This window comes from Pseudomyrmex gracilis, unplaced genomic scaffold (genome assembly GCF_002006095.1).
Source record: "Pseudomyrmex gracilis isolate BER0280 unplaced genomic scaffold, ASM200609v1 scaffold_249, whole genome shotgun sequence".
Classification (NCBI taxonomy): domain Eukaryota; kingdom Metazoa; phylum Arthropoda; class Insecta; order Hymenoptera; family Formicidae; genus Pseudomyrmex; species Pseudomyrmex gracilis.
In genome coordinates, this window is record NW_018020833.1 from 163,671 (window position 1) to 181,877 (window position 18,207).

At 41.6% G+C, this 18,207-nt stretch overlaps 1 protein-coding gene across 1 annotated transcript in view; it reads right to left on the minus strand.

The window, feature by feature from the left end:
* The window catches only part of LOC109859232 (protein pangolin, isoforms A/H/I/S), a 166,020-nt gene that overhangs the window by 125,223 nt on the left and 22,590 nt on the right, over positions 1 to 18,207 (minus strand). Inside the window, exon 3 of the mRNA XM_020437255.1 lies at positions 16,841 to 16,944. Within this exon, the coding sequence (XP_020292844.1) occupies positions 16,841 to 16,944 (104 nt within the window). The remainder of the gene's footprint in view (positions 1 to 16,840; positions 16,945 to 18,207) is intronic.

Here is an 18,207-nt window from a genome sequence, read left to right on the forward strand (position 1 = left end):
CGTCAAAATCGGACTCACTCGGGGCCTGGGGGCCATATGTGGAAACGAAAGGGCGTTTCTCTCGCCCGCACGCGGTAGTGAAAGGGAGCGAGAAGAAGAGGAGGGAGGGAGAGCGAGAAAGATAGAGAGAGAAAGACAGATAGACAGATAGATAGATAGAGAGAGAGAGAGAGAGAGAGAGAGAGAGAGAGAGAACGTGAGAGACGAGGAAAGGACCCGTTCGCCAAGGGCTATAATAATAACTAACGCGAGGTTGCGTTAAACGCCGCATTAGTCACATCCGATAATGATAAAGCAGCGCCGGGAAGTTCGCCGAGTGCCGATATACACAGACCACCGGTACACGAGTGACGACGTGTCTGTATACCTGTTATACGTTATCGTGTAAACGGAACGAATACGGAAAGATCGAGCGTATACATTTTGATAGTCGGAAATCTCTGTGTTAACAAAAGATATCCTTTGCAAGAGTTTTTTTCCTCTTGTGAATATTTTCTCTGACATTTTCGATATGTTCGCTATTATTAAAAATCTATTTTTATGATAAAGCTTTTGCTAACGTTATATTCGCATGACAATATATAATATTGTTCGGATAAAATTTATCACGGTTATTTAACAAAAATATACATATACTTTTCTTCGATAACTTCACACGTACTCTCTCGATAAAAAAAAAAAAAAAAAAAAAATATTGGTGGCAAATTTTTGAGCATTTTTTTCGGGAGCGTTCTTTCGTTCCCGCGTGTCCGGGGTTTCGATAAAAATTACGGGTGTCACGGGCTCGGTAAAAATCCAGCTATCCCTGGTTGGCGAGTTGGCGCGCTAATCGACAAAGAGGCGTCTGTTGTAGCACGAGCCTCGGTTAACCATGAAGGGCTTAACAGTCTCGTCGAGGCGAAGCGATTTAAAGCGTCGGCCGTTCAGCGTCGTGCCGCATGACGTAGCCGCCACGCTCGCAATGATAACAATGATAGCATTGTCTTTTGCCACCGAGTTGTCGGTAGCAAAACGCATTTTACAAAATAGTATTTCGCAGATATTAGAATAACTCGCTGTTTTTGTTTTGTCAAACAAAAGAAAAGAAATAAAAAAAAAGAGTAATTTATATGACGTATCATGACGTTGATAAACAAAGCAAAAAGAATCGAAATTACAAGTTACAAAAAATGATTAAACAAACTTGAAAGTTTGCTAATGCTGTGGTGATTTATCGCAAAAATAAACAATCGCAACAAATTTTTTGTTGACATTTTATAGATTCGTATTAATAAATAAAAAAACGTCACAATATTTGTTTTTCTAATATTCTGATGTAAAAATTGTGAATTATAACCTCTTTTGACCACTTACTAAAGATACGTTATCTGCAAAGTAAAAAACAAAAAAAACAAAAAAAGACAGTCACTAAATACTTCCGCACAACACAACGATAACGTTATCTTTCCTCTTCGGAAAGACATATCGACGATTTTGACAGACATAATACTACGTGCCGCAACTTTGTTGCCTTCTGAATCTTAAAGTTAATATTCAGAGAAAGATGATATATTGCCGGTATACCGCGGCGGCGCGTTACGACACGGTGCGACATGGTAATTACGTAACTTGCCCATGGCAATTATCAAAGTTTTAATTGGCATAAGCTCCAAGCGGCCTCGTAATAATGTTATTATTCGCGGCCACTCGCGCGGCCGCCTTAACCGCGAGTGGACGTACGAAAGGAGTGAGCAGGAGCGAGGGATCAGAAACGAGCTTTGGAACGTCAAGCATCTCTCTCTCACTCGCGTCTCCGACAAGTAGTTCCTTCTTTTTGCCGCAAAATCGAGAATTAGTGGCGAAGTTCTTTCGACGCAAACCAAAATAACAAGTTACGGAAGTTTTCCGTGATTTGTGCAGAGTCCCGAATGTCTATTTACTTGTGTGTTGCATCTCGCTATGCTTTAAGAATTAAAGCGACTTTTTTTTATTGCGGACGTTTTACTATGAATATGTATTATATAGAGCAGGTGCGAAGTTTTGCGAGGCCTTTTCCGGAGTGGACGATTCGCCCTTAATGGGCACTCTCTCACTATTATCTACGTTCCACAAAAAGCCTCTCTCTCTCTCTCTTTCTCTCTCTCTCTCTCTCTCTCTCTCTCTCTCTCTCTCTTTCTCTTTCTCTCTCTCTCTCGCACTCTGTCTTTCTGTACTTAAACAGAGAGGAGATGGACGCACTATAGTGCTTCTGAGCACCAGAGACTAATAGCGACCATATCGGTTGCCCATCTGAGCGCCTCGAAAACCGGTGCACTCGTCGTGGCGGCACCCACACATGCCAACCTATCGATATTGCCATTGAATTTCAACGGCTCTTATCTATGCCAAAAAAGCTCTTCGCCTAGCGCCTTATTTGCTCGCGTGAATAAATTATCGCACATGCGTGAAACCGAGCGAGCTTTTCTTTACTACGGCTGATAGCTCTAAAAGGCTTCCTCGCACCTGCGAATTAATTTTAGAGTGCCGCACTAGAGTTCTATCGGATCTTTCTGTCAAATTCATGAACGTCTATATCTCGCAAAATAACGTTTTTTTTTAGACCCCTTATTAAAGCGTCTACTCTTCGAACAGAAGCGCGATGAAGAAGCATTGAATTTAAGAAATTACTAAATTTCAAAAACAAAAAAAAAGAAACGAAAGAGTGAGAGAATTTCATGAGAGAGCCTAAGTCGCGTCAAGTGACATGTGAGTGTATAGTCACCTGCTAAATGTGGCTAAAACAGAAGTTCGAGTCACGCAAACTCGGCGCGAACCCAACTAAGTCTTCGGTTCTCCCTACTCTCACTCAACAACTTGCCGACTGCCATTAATTAGAGACACCCGACTCGTCATTCGTGTCATAAAGCCGCGACAATATCACACATGTTTTATCTCGCGTCGTTGCTAACTTTTTCGTCATTTGCAGTATGTAATTTACAGGTCGCTACGCTCGTTACGTTCCAAATGACTATGAATTTAATTCTTGTTTATAGTGTGCGACACGAGAGCGCGGCACGTCAACAGAAACACAATTTTACGTCAATATTCTCAGTCAATATTATTCGTTTGAAGAATGAAATACTCATTAACAAATCAAACGTAAACAAATATCACCATTTTATAAGATTTGTATTCGCTAATGCTCATCGTATAGCTTGCTTATTTGTCATCCTAAAAGATATTGTCAAAAAATGCATGATGTTTTTTTTTTAAATATTCGCTCTTTTTTTTAGAGAATGTTGAAGATCGCATGGCAATCCCGTTTGCATAACGATCAACAGTTAGATCACTGATTAAAAGTGCGCGAGCGTGATTTTCGCAACCGACGAGCTCTCTCTCTCTCTCTCTCTCTCTCTCTCTCTCTCTCTCTCTCTCTCNCTCTCTCTCTCTCTCTCTCTCTCTCTCTCTCTCTCTCTCTCTCTCTCTCTCTCGCTTGCTCTCTTTCTCCCTCCCTTTCGAAGTTGATGCTCGAGATCGAACGACGGGCGCGACCCGAAGAAATTAGTATTGCACCCGTGCACCAACGATAAATATTAAACAGACGATAAAAGCCACGCGCGCGGACAAAGGGCATAATGAAGCGGCGGAAAGCGCGCGCGGGCAGCGAAACAATAACGGCGAGAGACAAGTGAAAGGGGAAGAGGAAGAGGGGAAGCGGCCAATTGTGGTAAACAATAAGAAGCGACGAATTGTAATACAGTTTTTTTTTTTTTTTTTTTTTTTTTTTTTTTTTTTAAGCTTTCGGTCAACCGCAGCAGTGGCCTAGAGTAACATCACGTTTTTTGCCGAGCCGTTCATAATAGCGTAGCTTACCGGCTATTAGCACGACTGGCACGCCTCTTTCATCGTTCACCACCACGGTAATACGCTCCCTCATCTCTCCTCTTGCCCTTTAGCTTTTCTGTTTTATCTCAGTCTGCAACCTTGCCATTTTTAAGACATTGATCCTCTCACTCGTGAACTAAGTGAAAATTATTTAACGAGACAGATTTCTCGATATTGAATATTTTTCCAATAATATAAAGATGCAAAGATGCGTCATTGTATCGCACAAAAATGTGTACCGAAATATCCTACTCGTGTCTTTGTCGCGACGTAACGCATTTCAATATATGTAGATTGTATAATTATAATATCTTGTTAGAAATTGTGCTCTCGAGCCCTCTCTTAGAAGGTATACAATATCCTTTCTAGATGGCGACACCTTTTATGGGATATATCATTTCTAATGGAGAGTCGTGGAATTCCGAGTACGCGCGAATGTTTAAAGCCAGCGAGCAGAATATTTTAATTGAAAGATTGTTCCCGATTATAATAAGATAAAGGCAGACAGCAATTCTGCACGCGCCGCACGGAATATCCGCACGTTCGGCAAGAACAGAGGTCGGTCGGTTTGCCGTCTCCGGAACTGCCAAGAGGAAATCTCTCTCTCTCTCTCTCTCACCCCTTCTTCACCCTTGGGATGTTATTATTTCAGCGCTGACAATCGTACGCTATTGCTTTTTCGCGAAGCATAACGCCGACGGAATTACTGGTGCTCGACGAAATAACGAGCGGCTCCCGAGAAGCGCGCGAGAGCGACTGCACGCGAGAGACCATTATGAAGGAAGGAGTCGTCGCGTCGTCACTCGTATATTAACCCGGGAGTAGTCGCGCCCTAATTTGGAACATATGAATAAATCCCGTCATATATGAGAATGAAATTTTGCGACAGCGGAGCTATTGATAGCGAAATCTCGTTTGCTCATAATTATTGTTTCAACGATGCTCTTCGATGGATTTGTATCGTCAATTTGTTCGATAACGATAGAATCGAATTGTTCGAACACTACGCGTTTTTCCTCATTAGCTTTATTTATATCGACGTACTACCTCAACGCTGAAAGATTCAACTTTGTGGCGCAAAATCCATACAAGATAGAGAAAGACGACGAACAAAGTACAACATCGGGCGATAAATTCCTTCTGAACATAATCCGCGGTGAGACACACAAGGCTCTCCACTCGCGGTATCTACCTCTCAAGGTGAATGATGCAAATGCCAGTGCGGTCGACGGTCTTTTCATCGACGCGCGAGAGCTCATTGTATCCGCTCACTTCTATATACGTAATCTACTAAAACAAACGATCGTCATTTCCCTTAATTCTCGCAGTTTCAATTGGCGATCGCCAATTTCTTTTGTTCTATACTTCGCGGGAAATGACTTTCTTGAAATATTTTTATCGATCCTATTTTAACACACTGTCTCGTATTCGCGTAACGTACTTCTTCTAATTGTCGCGCAAATTTGTCATTTTGAGATTTCTCTTTTTAATTTCGCTATAATAGCGAATGCAATGCGCACGCAACGATATATCAGAGAGCATTAGAGGAAAATTAATTTAACGTACTAACGAGCTTTAAAAATGACGGTGGCTTAGGCTTCGGAGAGAACGGAAACCATAAAATCGTCCCCGGCCTTTGCAAACGGAAAGACCACCCGCATATTCGCGAGCACGGAGACCCACTTAACTTCCGATGAGTAACGTTCCGAAATTGTAATGTCTTGAAGCAGAGTGTGAAGCATTCGAAAAGCGCTAAAATGTTTAACCTCAGAACTTATTCTGTATTGCAAAATATTATTATTTTTTTTAACATGTCAATTTAAACGAACAAAGAAATAGAAATAGAGCTAAAAAATCCATCGTATCAACGTCGTTTCTTTCGCGCTTTGAATACGTTACGCAAGAATGTTCGTACAGGTTCAAACATGCGAAACATTTCGGTCGGTTGTTATTTGTCTTTCGGTAATAAACTCGGTCATTCGCAAGGCCGAACAGATCGCGATACGTAAAAACGCGCGGAGGAGTATAACAACAAATCGTACCTAACGCAGGGCGGGTCGCATTAATACCGCCTTTCTAACTAATGAGAGACGACCTCGTGCCGCACGAGATGTAATGAACACGTCATTTCCATTTACTCGTCGCGCGCGCAAGAGAATCCGATCCGACCCGAAATTAACGTTCGACGAGAGGCGCGCCCGGTTCTCGGACGTAATTTGCCTGCCTACGCGGGACTACGATCGATTATACGACCGGACGAACAGACAGGATTTTGATATCACTCGACGGCGACAGCTACTGTCGAGGTCGTGGCGAGTTCAACTCTAGTCTCGATCTCCTGTTTAACTGTAAAACAGAAAGACAGTTTTCTGTTTACAGCTAAAATGTGTTCTTATTACGTTTATCCGAGAAAAGAATTGTGCAAAACTAAAATATAAATCGTGCATATGATTTCCGTAAAAAAAAAAATTGTAATTTAAAAACCATTTAATCTAATTTTTGTTACCGCGTATTTTTCTTCGCGCGAGTTGCCATACAACTTTCCTTAATTTTGTCATTGTTTTTGGGATCAATGCTGAGCTCAGTCTTCGAGTCGCTTCTGTGCGCAAGAGACGCACGCTCGTAACGGGCTGTCGGGAATTCGCACTGTAATAACCGAGGCTCATCGAGGACCGTTTCCATCGCAAAATGGCCAAAGAGGATAGCAGAGCAATAAGAAGGTGCGGAGAGAGATGGCAATAGGGGAATTTATAAGCAACAATCCCTTTCTTACCGTAAAAGAGAGAGAAGAAGAGAAGCGCGCGATTCCATCGTTGCGCAAAGCCGTCCGGACTCCCTTTTTTGTTCTCCCTTCTCCCTGGACGAATGAAAAAGCGAGCAGGGCTTGTTTTATGTCCGGAGCATATCGACGGTCTCTCGGACTACAATTTAAAGGAAGCAAAATACCAAAGCACCCGCGTAAAATCTGACCCCCTCTCCCTCCAACCATCTATTGCCACGCGTTTCTTCATTCCACCACCGTAAAAATCGTGCTTTACGATTTCTGGAAACAGTGATCGGTCCTGTGCGCAACTCTCCGAAGTAGTTTCTCGACCGAAGGCTCTTCCACACGAACGATGACAACTTACGTCTCGAACAAATTTTGCTGTATCTCTTTTTGAAAACAGAATTTTCTCCATAATCGATCAACAAAATCGTTCGTAAATCTGCAAAGATTACAATCGTTTTCCCGGCACGATATTCATCTCTCGGATCTTAAGCGCGTTTAGAGATGAACGATGACCGTCCGCGGTAAGGAAATTAGTTTGCCACTGATTACGATCGAGATATACGTTTTCTATTTAGAGAAGCGTCGCCCCGTGTCTTCCCTCATCTTTTGAAAGGGAACGTGGAACCGCCTCTTCGAGAAGCTTGAAATCGTACACGCTATAAACTTCCTGTGTGTCGTATCGCTCAAAATAGCCACGCTGCGATGTAAGAAAGAAGGAACGATACAGGATAGCTGACTCGTACTTTTCGATTAAAGGACTCTCTTTCTTTCTTTCTTTCTTTCTTTCTCTCTCTTTCTCTCTCTCTCTCTCTCTCTTTCTTTTCGAACAAATCAAATTCTGACTCAATCACGATTCAGGTATTTTTTGCGAGAATGTTTTTTTTTCTCTTATATATTTCACGACGAAGCATCTTTCTTCTTTCTTCTGTCCCGTCTTGAAAAAGGAGAAGCAAAGATGGACAAAGAAGGAGACAGAAGATTAAATCTGATCGAGGAAATACTCAACAGTCAAAAATATCCGAATACGTCTGCGATCCGATTCGTTTACAATTCACGCTTCGTTATTGGCACTAAATCACAAACGGCACTTCGAAGATCCGCGGGCGGTATCCGACTTCTGCAAACAGGTTTGCCTTCGCGCCTTAGCTTTATTTTCAAAGCGAGGTCGATGAGAGTAGATTGAATTTTCTACCAAAAACAAGAAGTGCACACCATTTTCTTATCGATTACGTTAACGCAGTGATATATAATCGTTCACGGCGATATATCATTACACCTTGTTTTGTAACGTAAAAGCCTCATTAGAGAAGCCATTCATATTCCACGTATTCGCGCTCTTGTCACTTATTAAAATTAATATTGTAATTGTGTTAATCAATAATACAAATATCCGCCTCTGACTAAAGAAACGGCTATTGACGGAGTATTAAAGGAATAAAAGAGAAGGAAGAGAAATAACGAACAACGCGCAAAGTGACAAACTGCCAGTGACTGCTGCAGGAATCAGACTTAAACGATTATTGCGCGAGTCTTGTAGACTGCACATATGACCCACTTGATTTTACTGTCAATAATGTGTCGTAACGATAATGATCGCGCTTGTCGATAGCCCCGACCGATCGATTAATAAATATACGCATCTCGGCGTGTAGCAAGCGCCGCCGATCTCGGCGATAGCTGCCGCCAAACCGCATTATAAAAGCGCGCATTCCTCGCGTCACGGTAAAACTAGAATTATAGCCCGACATTGTCCCAGTTTCTAAGACATGGGAGACATCGCGAGAGATTCCCTTCTCGCGCGATGCGATATAATACACTACCCACGCGTTACGTGTCTTTCGCTTGAATGATCTCTGTGAGAAAATCTCTCGTAAAAGAGAGAAAAACAAACTTAGTAATATTTTATTATATGCTCTTTTGAAGCGTCGCCGATGTGTAACCGATTCCAGACTTTATCCATCCGTGAGCGATCTACGTGTACATAGAACTTTGAAACTTGAAAGCTAAGTGAGAGAGTGAGTGAGAGAGAGAGAGAGAGAGAAAGAGAAGTTCACCACGAGAATGAAAAGATGCGTGAAATTGAACACCGAGTCGTTTGCATCCGAAGTACACTATATAAACACTACTTGTGTACATAAACATATATACACACACACATGTATATATGTACACCTTGCTATTAATTCATGAGATTAATCCGTTCTAGTTTGACGCGTGCGGCTTTCAATGGTTTTCGCATCCTCGCGCATAACACAGCGGCGTTTATAACGCTAGAAAACAATGATGGCGCGCCCGCGGTGCTTTGAAGTTAGTAATAGGCTAGAGTGGGTTTGTAATAAATTAGCGTGTATATGCGTGCCAGCGAGATATGACGTATCGCTACCGGTAGCGGTAGCCAGGTGTTCGGTATTAATTTTCGATCCATCGATATACATATCGGTGCGAGCGGAATTAATTGACGAATGTTAAAGACGCGACGCGCGCCACTGTCGCGAGATTGCCCGCTTCCCCGCGGAACGATGACAAATGAAGATATTGAATCATCGAGCGGTATTTTCGCGGCGACGGCGAACAAGTTGTCGAGAAAAATTGCAGTAGCCGATATATCGTCGACCGGCCCCGTCGCGTTCTGCCGGCGAAATTAAAACTCGCGCGCATTACATGCACAAAGAGCTTATAAATATTCTGTAACGATACCAACACGGCTCCGGATTGATTCCCCAATTAAATGTAAATGAGCGACGGGGGTAAACTAGTGGAACGAGTTTTATAATATCCCAGCAGCCTAGACAGGTAGGAGGAGTTCGTGAAATTCTACCTAAGTAGATAGCACGAGCGCGGTCAATAAATTAATTATTCACCCAATAACCAAGCTGCAGCTCTCGTGTCCCTCTCGCACGAATAACCAGTCTTTCTCTCTTGTTATCTTATTTATGACCTTACACAATGTTTTTTCTTCGCTCATTTGTCCTCTTGAAACTGCCTCATCTTTCAAGTAACCGCATTAATATCTTCGAATTTCGAAGTTATTAATGTTCTTTTAATTAGTTACTTTTTATATACATTTTATTTTTATCGCGACTATATATACATATATATACAATACATATATATATATATATTTACTTTGCGTTTTTTCTTTTTTCACGTAGATATAGTGAAAGAAAGATGCTTTACATCACGGCATATATATATATTTCACAGAAATTATTCGCCCTGAAACCTACAAAATGATCTGTTTGTAGAAATGTGCAATCTGTATAATAAGAGCGAAGTCACACAGACGAACGGTGACTTCTCTTTGAACAACTATCCCTAACCTCGACGGCGATCGCAAACATTCCCGCTTCCGTTTTCAGGATGGTTAGTTCTGGGCATTCTTCGGTATTCACCGTCCACCCCGGTATTTATTCTGGCTCATTTGTCCCGCAGGAACCGCCGCGTCATCGGAGGGAAATCTCGAAAGATCCTTTCTGTAGGTATTTATACGGGGAATAGCAGTCCCTTCGGAACTCCACGGGGGCCGCAGGTGTTAACTATAAACGGGTGATGCCACGACGACTCTAAAGCGGTTACTCGGCGTCTGTGTTCGTTTGGGATCTTGGACAGAGAGGAAAAAAAAGTTTGGATTAGAGAAACGCGCGACGAAGGAATTCTGGGAACAATGATATTATCGCGTTCTTCCGGTTGTTTCGACATTCTTCACGCTAACGCAATTACAAAACTTCACAACTCGTCCAACGAGTTGTTTATTCTGTGTTAAATACAGTTAATCACTCGGAGGTACATTTTATATAATCGTTTTTTCAAAAATTACGCTCACACCACGTAGATGAACACTCGCGTAACCGAGACGTAAGATACGCGTGGGATTCATCGCGTAAAATCATCTCTCGTCGCGAATGAACAAAACGAGATTCCTAAAACCACGTCTTTCCTTATAGCGATTACGTCAAACCCGCTGGACGATCCGGACGCGACGCGAGACGAATGTCCGTCTCGTCACGCGAGAAGAAGATAAATTTCGTCGCGTGGGCAATCTCGTTGTCGCGTGTCGCCGCAATTGGCGCGTAAGGAGAGAAAGGTTGTATATCCAGGCAGACGAACGAACTTGCCAACCCCTCCGTGACCGACGAACTATTTTAGAAATTTCATAGCTCGAGTTGAGAGATCAAAAGCTGTTATTGCATTTCAGTTCGTTTAGCTTCTTACTGAAGATCTTACATCTGCGAGCTTTATATCTGATGTGTAAGCGCGTTACATAACTGATATATTTACCATTTATTCTAATCTAAATAAATCCAACAATCTTTCTTACCGCTTTCTTTCGTCTACAGACGCGCGCGCAAATCGCACGTTTGCGAGCGAACGATTTACGTGGAACAATCTCGCGCTCTTGATCTCAATCTACGAATTTATTCGCAATTTTTCCCACCGTCGGGTGTAAGAGCAGGAAAACAATTAGTAGAGTTCTCGAGACAAGAAAGAGTGGAGGTAGCGTAATGGAGACGGCGTATCGCATGGCTATCTTGGCATTAACGGTCTATGTGGTATTATCCTCTTGAAAAAAGGGCAATCTCTCAAGGTTTTTACCTTGCCATAAGAGAAACGGAAACCTGGGTAAGTACAAAAAAAAAAGAAGTGCTCGACCACGGAACGCGCGGAATTTAATGGCGTCTTCTTCGGATCTTTAGCGATAAATCGAATACAATTGTGTCGAATACATGTTGTTACCGTCGTTGTCGCTATATAATAGCGTTTTGTGTGATTTTAAATTCTACCCCATCTATTCGCGCTAAACGACAGAAAGAGAAAATAAATATTTCACGAAGTCGAGAGAATAAAAAAAAAAAAAAAAAAAAAACTTCCTGTCACGACAAGAAAAGCGTTTTTCTTCCGCCAAGAAACAAACGAATAATTAATAAGACTTCACGCCGTTTCCCCTCACAAATGCGACTAAAAAGGATCGTAAGAAATATGTCAGTAGATGTCTGCGCGCGTCTGGTACATTGATTTCGATCGGGAGACGAATACTTTCGAATTTACGCTGTCTCATCAATCTCCGTCCCGCTGCCGCGCAATAGCGCAACACGGCGTAAAATCGCCGATCGGATGCAATCCGATACGAAACAACGCGTGACACCACGTTCTTCTTTCTCTCGCTATTTTTCTTTCTCTCTCTTCCTCTCTTTCTCTCTTTGACCAAGCTACCTGATATAGAAAGAGAAAAGCGACTACGACTCTTCCCACGGCGGTGGTGTTTGATTGGCAAACAATTAGCTACTACGACATCGAAGGGTAAAAGGAACGACGACGATGAGAAGAGAATCGAACATGAAATATATCGCGCGAGAATCTTTGACCGGGGTCATGCATCCCTCTTACAACCTTTTTCCACCCTCTTCTCTATTTTTATCTCTATCTCTTTCGTAAGGTAGTGCGTCTGCTAGTACTAGTACAATGAGAACAATACCATAACCCTCCCGCCAGAGTAAAAAGACAAAGGCCATTCCTGGGACAAAACCATCGTCTCTATCGTTACCGTCGTCACCGTCATCGTCGCCAGTCTACGGAGAAGACGACGAACATGCTAACACGATACGGATAAACGGATCGTAAGCTTTATTGTTTACTTGAATTTACGCTATTCTCGTTAATAATTGAATTACGTATCTAACACATTAACGCTGGTCATTATCTATAAAAATCGTATGAAAATACGAAAGAACGAGAATAACGAGAATTATCAAATGTCATAAAGTCACAAATAAAAAAATCTCATAAAGAGATGAATATAATAAAACTAAAAAAAGAAAAACGATAGAAAGAGATTTGCATAAATTAAATTTTCATAATACTGACTGCTATTTAATTAAGCAGTAACTGGCACGAAGAAACACAAAGAGAGCGAGAGGGACAATTTTGGCTACGTCGCTGTGCATTATATCGTTTTGAATTAAACGTGCCGCGACCGAGAACTACGTGTTTTAATATAAGGGTTTCGAATTTCACGTGCGCGCACATCCACAGAGACCTCCCAAAAGTTCGGTTCTCTCGTTCTCCATGTCCGCTCTCTTCATCCGTTTTTGCTCCCTTTCGCGCGTTACCCCCTTTTCTGCTTCTATTCCAGAAACTACTCCCCAATACTCGCCCGTTATTTTCGGAAACCTTGTCAAATCGCGTTCTTTTTAATTGGTGGGACGCGTTTCGCGCGCGCAAACGTACGAACTCGTGCGTATGTATTTTTTTTTCTTTCTCTGGTATCTCCTTCCCGCCTCTGCTCTTCCGATAGCCGAACGAACGGCTTTTTTCGACAGTCGCGCGAATTTCAGTAACATCGTTCCTTTGTTACAACAGCAAACCACGGTTCGGTCGCGGCGGGTACAGAGAGTATCGGCTCGAGTATCCGAAACCGACGTCGTGGCGAGTCGGATGTACAAGAGATAGAAAAGTATTCACGGTTGGAGTTGTTGCACCGCGCGAAAACTCAATGTGGACAATTCCCCGATTGAATTCTGCCGCTTTGCTCGCAGTGAACGAAAGAGAACAGATTATCTTAATTTTCAAAATACAATCTATCCACTAAATAGATCGCCATCAATTATTCACCGGACGCTACATCTCGGAATTGCACGGTAACCGATCAGTTATCTAATTAATATTTCTTACGCGGTCTCTCTTTTCGCGAAAACGATAGCTTTCGAAAACCGAGGTAACCTGATGTATATTTTCAAACGTGAAAGGCGTGACCACGCTCGCACGACTCTTTGTATTCTACAAAGTACGACAATGAGATGTACGCGGATCGTTTAGCAAGTCGTTTTCACGACCCCGCTTGCAATCGGCGAGGATCGCACTCGCGCGAGAAACGTCTCGTGGAAACGTCGTCGTCTTTAGAGCTACTTAACAGTCCCACGAAACGGTCGATTCCTGTGGTTTGACACCAAGCGTGCGCGCGCGCAAGCACGCACTCCAAGAGACGGTGAGAGAAGAAAGATGCGTGTGTGTGTTCTCTGGCATTCGTGCGAAATGCATTTAAGCCACCGCGACGAATCGTTAACGTTCTTCTAATCGCTGCGCGCACCTCCAAGTAAAGAACAACCAGACGAACATAGAATAGTTATCGCGGGGTTTTCTCGTCGAGGAGGTCAAACGAGATTGGCAATATTCGTTGGCGAGCACTGCACACGTCTCGGCATGTGCGACACATAATAAGAAGTCTTCTTCTTCAATAGATTAAATGTTATTCTCGATTGATAAGTTAAATAAAATAAAATTTTACTAACTGTATTTTGTAATATTTTTGTCAATATGGTTTCGCGCGATTTTATTGTTGTACATATCCGAGAGAAAATTGTCAACACAATATCATTTCTGTCGATATATTTTTATATTAAAACAACTCTCAAGCAATGATATATATATGTAGGTCGATAATACGTCCGATAAGAGCAGAATAAAACAGGCTTTGGGCAACAGCCAAAATAAAAATACACAGCGTAATTGCGAAATGTATCTTTAAAGCAAAGAGAAAAAAATGTTAAAACAAAGCGAATCTGTAGTTGTTTCTCACTTATTCTTATTAAGTATCGGTAAATAAAAACTATTCAGTAATTATGTATCCCGCATAATGTTATAACTATTTTCTTGTAATTTCACGTGTAAAATTTCGGAGATTAACGTTTTTGATCATTTGAGTCTTTGCAATTAGTGTCGACAATATATCAATGTTTCAGAAAAACGGACGAAAAAGAGAGAAAAAATTCGAAAAAAAATTAAAATCACGTACTTATCTTACTGATCATAGAAAAATATACCAAATTAAAATCTTTTTTTGTGGTAAACATTTCCTGAGTCAAGAATTTTTATATTACGTTATTGAATTAAATCATGACTCAAATCCTATTCTGCGTAACACATTAACAATGGATCGAAATAGATAAAAAAAAAGTCACAGCAAATTCAAATAAGGCTTCTACATAACATTTTGAACGCTTACTGGGCAAAACACAGTGTTTTTTTTTTTTTTTAATTTATACCTGTATTATAATTAATACAATATGATGATACAAATGTAAACAGGTATAATCTGCGTGAGGTCCTTTTGCACAATGAATAAATAATTGTAAACCGTGCGCAAAGCTTTAAAGTCTACTTAGCGCAGCTAACGATTCGGAAGTGGTGTTTGCCGTGAGATTTCGAGCGAGATTCGCTCTCTTCGCGCCCCGTTCCCGCGTCGGAACGGAGGTAAGCGTACGAGAGAGAGTTCGCCGAGACACGCTCGTTGTCGGAAATAACGACATAATGACATGGTGGAGGATGAGCGCCTGAGGTAGATAAATTCAAGACGAAGCGGTCAGAGAGAGAGAGAAAGAGAGAGACAGAGAGCGAGAGAAAGGAAGATCGAAAGGAAGAACCGAGTGGGAGAGGAAGAAGAGGGGAGGGAGAAAGAGAGAGAGAGAGAGAGAAGAAAGAACAAGAGAGGAAGGAGGTGGGATCATTGGCGTGTCTCGCCAGCATCCCTGACCATCGCCGGTGGTTCATCAACTCCGAGGAGTTGAAGAAGCCTTAATAGGCTCTCCTGCTAGAGTCGGGACCACGTCATGCACCCTTTTGCCTCATATCTCGACCTGATTTCGCGCGCGATTCTCACCGCCTGGCTGTCAGCTACGATTTGACCGAATTTATTAATTATGCGTGTCTTGAATTTTTGCTCACGAAATAAATCACGAAATAAAAGACGCTCTGTGTACATGTGCGATAAAATTAGAGATTCAAGTCACGTGATAGCGACGAGTGTGAATGCTGCAGATATTATAATATAGAATTTTGCACACTCACGTGTCACTACTTTTTTTCTCTTTCTCGATATCTTTTTCTCCCACATATGCGCGTGCATGACATTCACTAAGAAGTTAAGTCGACATTGCTTTTATTCTTCGGTCTTAAACCATAAATTTCATGATTAATTAATACTTGACAATGCTCTTTCTTACAATATAATCTTTATTCTTGTTATCTTCGGTCATGCTGAAGAAAAAGCGTAATTATTCCCCGTAAGCGCGCAATATTCCATCTTTTCTCTCTAATTATTATAGTAATCTTCGATGAACGCGTGCACCGCCGAAGTGCAATCGCAATAATTTTAATAGCGCTTTATCGCGTTACCGGGCCGATACAAATCGCTAGTAGATATATATTGATAGAACACGAAATTCCACGGCAAATGAAACAATGGAGAAATTGAGTGGTCAACGCGCCGACGCGTATTACCGCGATAATTCCCAATAATTTATCACAGCCGCGCGTTGCCGTCCCCTCGTGTAATCGTCGTCGTCGTCGTCGTCGTCGTTGTCGTTGTCGTCGTCGTCGTCGCCGCATTTCGAGCATCATGAAGAATTAAACGCCGTCGCGCGCGTCGGTTGCGTCGCGGGGTTTATCGGCCGTAAAGAATCGCCGAGGCTGCTCTCTCCTCCTCCTCCCTTTAATGGGTTCACGCGCTGTGGAATCGCGCACAAAGCGCGCGACACGACCCGCGAGATCGCAACCGCGCGTGCCATGCTCTCTTTAACACTAAAACCGCCCAATTTTGCCCACTATTTAGCGACGCCATGCTTCGCCGCAAATGAATTAGCTGCGAATCTGCGGAAGCACGCTCGCGCGCGCGGATCGATATTTGTGTTCTGCACAGTTCATTTTCACATTGCATTTTTTCGAACACGGCTCTATTAGAGATTTTAACATATATTGTGTTGTGAAAATTAATCATTACTAGATTTTTAAACAATCCAATGAAATTATACCGGTTTGAAATAATAGACAAAAAAATGCTTTGCTAAAAAAAAAAAAAAAAAACAAATTTGTTCAATTTACTCTCTTTTGTAAATAGCCAAACGAATTTGGTCAAACAAAAAATGAGACACAATAGGTTTGAACTAGTAAAGTGCTTTGTTGGAAAACCGAAGGTTTAACTTTTGACCGAGATAATAGTGTTTGCAAAGTTTTTTACAATTTATTCGCAAAAGGATCACATCACATGAAATGCCAGTAAGATCATCTAAATCTCTATTCATTTAAAATTAGTTATGAGTGTGTGTGTGTAAATATTACATACATATATTTATATATATATATTTTTTTTTTGCACCGATATGACGTCCGCATTGACTCTCTTATAGAAGCCTTATTGAAATTTTTTGATTTCGAGATATGGCAGAAATTACTCACCATAGAAACGGGGATGGGTCCTCCGGCTCCATTAGGGTATGGATATGGCGAGACAAGGTAGCCCATGTTGAAAGAGGAGGTGTGTGGCGTTGGATCCACCTTTCCTGTTTCAGAACAAACGAGAACACGATTATTATTAGACAATACAATTCCAATTTTATCTTTGAATAATAAAGTACGCGTCCAAAATCGATTACGTTCGATACATTCGAGCATCGACTTTAGTATTACGTATTTTTTTTTAAAGGAGAAAAAGACTACATAATTTACACTTGAAAGAGAATTTGCGATGTTTATGTGATGTTATTTGTACTAGTTAAGCCCGGTTTTATTATTATCACCGGATTGCAACATAGTAGTGGAACGTTAAACGGACCACAGACGAAGAAACGTTTCTCTAAATGACATCTTGCACGCAAAACCAAATTGTAGAAAAGTAAAAAAAGAGTTCCCGAAAGAGAGAATCCGACGTTCGACTGTGGCACGACAATTTGCGGTTCATGCAACATCGACCCTAATTATACGTTTTCCATACAAATCACTTTCATTTTTTCTTTTTTTCATAACAGTTTGCCGAAAAAGAGCAAGATTGTCTGTATTTATCTTATCTGGTTTTACCTCGACCCAATTCGCACCTGTTCAAGCTTTTCGTACGAGCGAGATATCTTTCTGCAACTATTTATATGTGCAAAAATATGTGAAATGCAACATTAAAACAATAAGCGAACGATAAGCGGAGTCTGCTGTGTCTCAATTTAACACGGCGTTGAAAACGTCGAGAGCTCGCGATTTAATCACATATTTTTTTTGTTAATGAAAGATCTCTTGATATCATACGCCAAATTCATGTTTTTTTTTTTTTTTTTTTTTTTCATTCTAAATCTTCGTATAAATATTATATCTTAGAACCGTCTTTGTTTAATAGGATTCATTCGCCATTCGCGCAAACCAGACTAATCCCGGCGAGTATACGCTTCGAAACCTGCTTCGAAGATTCTGAGACGATACCAATCGCCGATCGTCACAGCTAATTCTTGCCGAGATGAATGTTGAGATCGAAAAGACCTTTTTGGCTTATCCTTCCGCGAAATCCGAATCCGTTGTTTCGAACAGAAGAAATACGAACAACCTCGTCCCGCCGATACCGATCGTTCCGAAATGCTGCGCATCCGGAATCGTCTCTCCGTGATCGAGACGAATTTCGCGTCAGCGTATAAAATCATTTCTCCCGCTTGTCGATTCCTCAAAACTCGATCGTTTCGGACGAAACCTGGAACTTGCTTGAATTGATAACGATCGTCAGCTGCATATAATTCCGAGACAGAGAAAGAACGAATTTGTGAATGCGATATACCTTGCAATTGTCG